Source organism: Zingiber officinale, chromosome 5A (genome assembly GCF_018446385.1).
Source record: "Zingiber officinale cultivar Zhangliang chromosome 5A, Zo_v1.1, whole genome shotgun sequence".
NCBI lineage: Eukaryota > Viridiplantae > Streptophyta > Magnoliopsida > Zingiberales > Zingiberaceae > Zingiber > Zingiber officinale.
Genome location: NC_055994.1, coordinates 83,830,890 through 83,834,659, shown reverse-complemented (window position 1 = coordinate 83,834,659; position 3,770 = coordinate 83,830,890). Strand labels below are relative to the sequence as shown.

General features: G+C 38.6%; 1 protein-coding gene across 1 annotated transcript; it reads right to left on the bottom strand.

Annotated features, from left to right (window-relative positions):
* Positions 1 to 224: 224 nt before the first annotated feature.
* LOC121982964 (auxin-responsive protein SAUR36-like) lies at positions 225 to 1,019 on the bottom strand. Its single transcript, XM_042535960.1, has one exon. It carries the CDS (start codon positions 842 to 844, stop codon positions 269 to 271), a length of 576 nt encoding a protein of 191 aa, XP_042391894.1. The 5' UTR covers positions 845 to 1,019; the 3' UTR covers positions 225 to 268.
* Positions 1,020 to 3,770: the final 2,751 nt, after the last annotated feature.

Here is a 3,770-nt window from a genome sequence, read left to right as displayed (position 1 = left end):
ATTGGCTGTCCTCCTCGGCAGCAAAACCTACCACTGCGGTGGTTTCCGCCGCTTTGGGGTTTAGGGTTATTTGTGGTTTGGAAGGTTTCAATTGCTGGTTGAAATACAGGGTTCTGGGGTTCTTTTTGACCTCGTCTTTTATTTTTATTTTATCTGTGAAATTATTTCACGGAAAAAAAAAGGAAAAAGGAGAAGATTGAGCTTTTGGCAGATTGATGGAGAAGTAAGAGGCAAATGGTCGATCTAAAGTATTTAGTAGAGTGAGAATTTAGAGAGGAGCTGAGATGCTCCTACGGAGGAGCTTCTCATGGTCGTTTTTAGCGGCGGCGGCGATGATCCTTCGGACGCGCTCGAACTCGGCGGCGGGGCAAGGGATGGTGATTCCTCCGGGGTGGTGGAAGCCGAACTCCTCCTGCGCCTCCCGGAGCAGCTCCGCGAACAGAGGATGGTTGAAGTAAATGACGGGCACGGTGTACCGCCGCCGGGGCGGCGCGCCATCCCCTTCGCCCCCGACGTACACCGCCAGGTGCCCTCTCGGCGGCGGTCGAAACCCCGGTCCTTTGCCATCCGCTTGGCCCTCTCGAGCAGGCGACTCCGCGAGCGTCCTCCTCCTCCCGCCGGCGGTTCCTGCTCCTCCCGCGTCGCCGAGGCGCAGGCAGCGGGGGAGGAGGAGGCGGCCCCAGCAAAGGAACTTGGCAGCCCACGAGAGCTCGAAAAGGTCGGACTCTCCGTCCGGCTCGAGGCGGACGTAGCTAGTGGGACGCCGGCGGGGACAGCGGCCGGCGACGCGGCTCCACAACCTGGCGAGCCGCCGCCCCACCCTGAATCCTCTGAACCTCTTCATGAACGAATTGATCTTATCAAAGGTAAAAAAAAACACAACGAAGAGCACTAAACCGATCAACTCAATCAACAAAGAGGAAGAGATTGATGTCTGCGCGGAAGAAATCAGTAAAAATCTCTCCTTTAATTTCACGACGAAGATGAAGAAAAAGAGGAGGAAGGGGAAGAAGAAGAAAAGACGCGATGGAAGAGTGTCGAGTGAAGGGGATTTTAATAGAGTGAAAAATAATAATATTTAATAATTAAGCAAATTATAATTAAAAAAACCTCTCAATTACGCATAATAATTTTTTTTTAAAAAAAAAAGGTTATTTTTGGTGGTGGAGAGAGAGTTGATTCTCTAAATAAAAATTAAAAGATCGTTTTTTTCTTGAAATCGTCGACGTCCCTTTTCTATTATTATAAAAAAAAACGTCACGTTACGTCATTATATATTTTTGCTAACTTCTTGTACGATTATAATAATTATTATAATAAAAAATAATTATGCTCAGATATATAGGTACTTTATATAAAGGGTGAAAATAATTATAATTTCATAGGTGATGTACCAATGCAGTAGTTATGATTTTATATATCATATAACTGCATAATTATATTAGCTATGAGACCTTAATTTCTAAGGTACACTATTGACTAGTGAGTGTTATTAGTATTTGATACGACAGATGATGTGGAAATTCTGAGTTATGTTAAAGTAGTTCCGATTGATATAATGGTCAAAATTAAGAAAAGGTCCACCTTTGAAGTTAGCATAATTAATCATTTCGACTTAGAGGTTATTCAACCGGACTATTGGGTTGATCGGATGCCGAGTCCATCAAATTATTCAATCTGACTAGTGGGTCGATCAGATGTCAAGTCCCTAAATATTGATGAATAACTTAAAATGAGTCAATGCTCTCCAAAGATGAGATTTATTTGTTACTTTAAGATAGCACAATTAATTAGTTAGGTCAAGTAGTTCAGTCGATAGGAACTATAGTCCTATCAAACAGAATGGATGTCTCGTCGAATGAAGGACGAGTTTCTGACAATACTCTATAAGTCCAATCGACTGGTCCTTATGAGCAATTGTCGATCGGATTACAATTGGAACTCTGTTAGCTGATCATGTAAGTATATTGTGGGCCCCTTAATCTAACGGTCTTATATTTCTTTTTGATGTTTTGTGTCACGAAAAATAGAGAATATTCTACCTGTAAGTTGTACATTCGAAGTTCCTCTTTGCTAAATACAGAGATTGCGGGTCTATTTTGAAAAAGATGTTGAGTATCTTTATGGTCTATCATTTTTTGGAATCGCTCTAAGATTCATGCATAAATAAATAGTAACATTATAAAAGGAGGTTTCCATCTACATGCGTACTATGCAATTTTACATACTTATAGTTATTGTTCATCCTACTGTTCATCTATTCGACTCGACTCGATCACTGATTTGAACCTTGAAGGACCTATGCCAGGAATCTTTTCTTGACTCGGTTACTAATACTCCTTTTGACACGCATAATTACTCAGAACAACATTTTACTGAATTAGAATATTCAACCATCTTCTTTGCTTTTAAATGGGATCCCTATTGATAAGAGTTAAAGTCTCCCAGCTTAATGGGATGGTAAAAGGGAAGATGCATTTCTCTCTACAATACTAGTGTTTAATAATTAAGCAACTTATAATTAAAAAATCACTAAATTACACCGATTAAAATAAAAAGAGGTGATTTCTAAGAGTGCCAACAGAGTTGATTCCGGTAAAAATTGACAGAGGGTTTTTTCTTTATTGGAATTGTAAGAATGCCCGTTTTTATTTATTATAAACAAAAATATCACATCTCGTCTATATTTTACTTTATAAAACTGACTCTATTTTTTATATCGTTTTATTAGCGACGTACTGTTATATTATTATAATAACTATGATTTAATGACAGTATAAAATTATAACCGTTACAAAATTTTATAACTGTTATAACTATATAATTATAATAGTTAAGAGACCATCACTTCTACAACGTAGATGGAACGTGGATTAGAAATAAAATATCAATTATAATTTGGAATTACTATAATATAATAATGATAATGTTAACTAGTGTTACTAGAGACAAAATATGATATTAGTTATGTGATCGTTTTAAAATTCTTAAAAGGATTTTTTCCCCTTAAAAATAATGCTCAAAATTTAATGGAAGGAAAGTTGTGAGAATAAAGTGGTAGATCTTAGCAGGATAAAAGATAATTCACTCGTTTCAATGTCTTTATTAACCTGTCTTTAATAGTAAAAAGGTAAAATTATTCATCCCCAGAGTCTCCATCGCACGTGACCCAAGGTCATCACGAGGAAGATAAATCACAGCATCCTGAGCAAGCATGTGGTAGGTAGGATGAGTTGCACTGGGACTGGAGATTTACACTCCAACTATCCTGAGTTTCAACCCCGCGACCTCATGTAGCTTGCATCCCATCACATACCAATTCAGATGATATATAAAGTCTCATTAGTCTGTCTCTAGATTAATATGAAGAAGATAAATAACAGATGACTATTAATTGTTAATAGATAATTAAAATATGTAAAAGGATATATTTAAACATGTCAAATTTCCATCTTAAAATTTGACAACACCATCATATCATTTTTAAAAAGACGAATAAAGTGGTAGATCTCGTAGCCGTACAAAGAGGACTATGGGAGCAAGCGTGGGGATTAAATTATGGTACGTGCTCGAGTTAAGTGAGACAAATCGGTGGAATTAGACCGTTTAATATGAGGCGTTGGTTTAGTGTTGATGGGACATCCTTAACGCACGCACGGCGCACGAGGAAGGTGTTTGCGAAGCAGGCGACCGCAACGCGGAGACCCAGCAGCCTCTCGACTTTTGCCTCTAATCAATTGAGATTTGAGAAGGTGTAGATGAGATTTAAT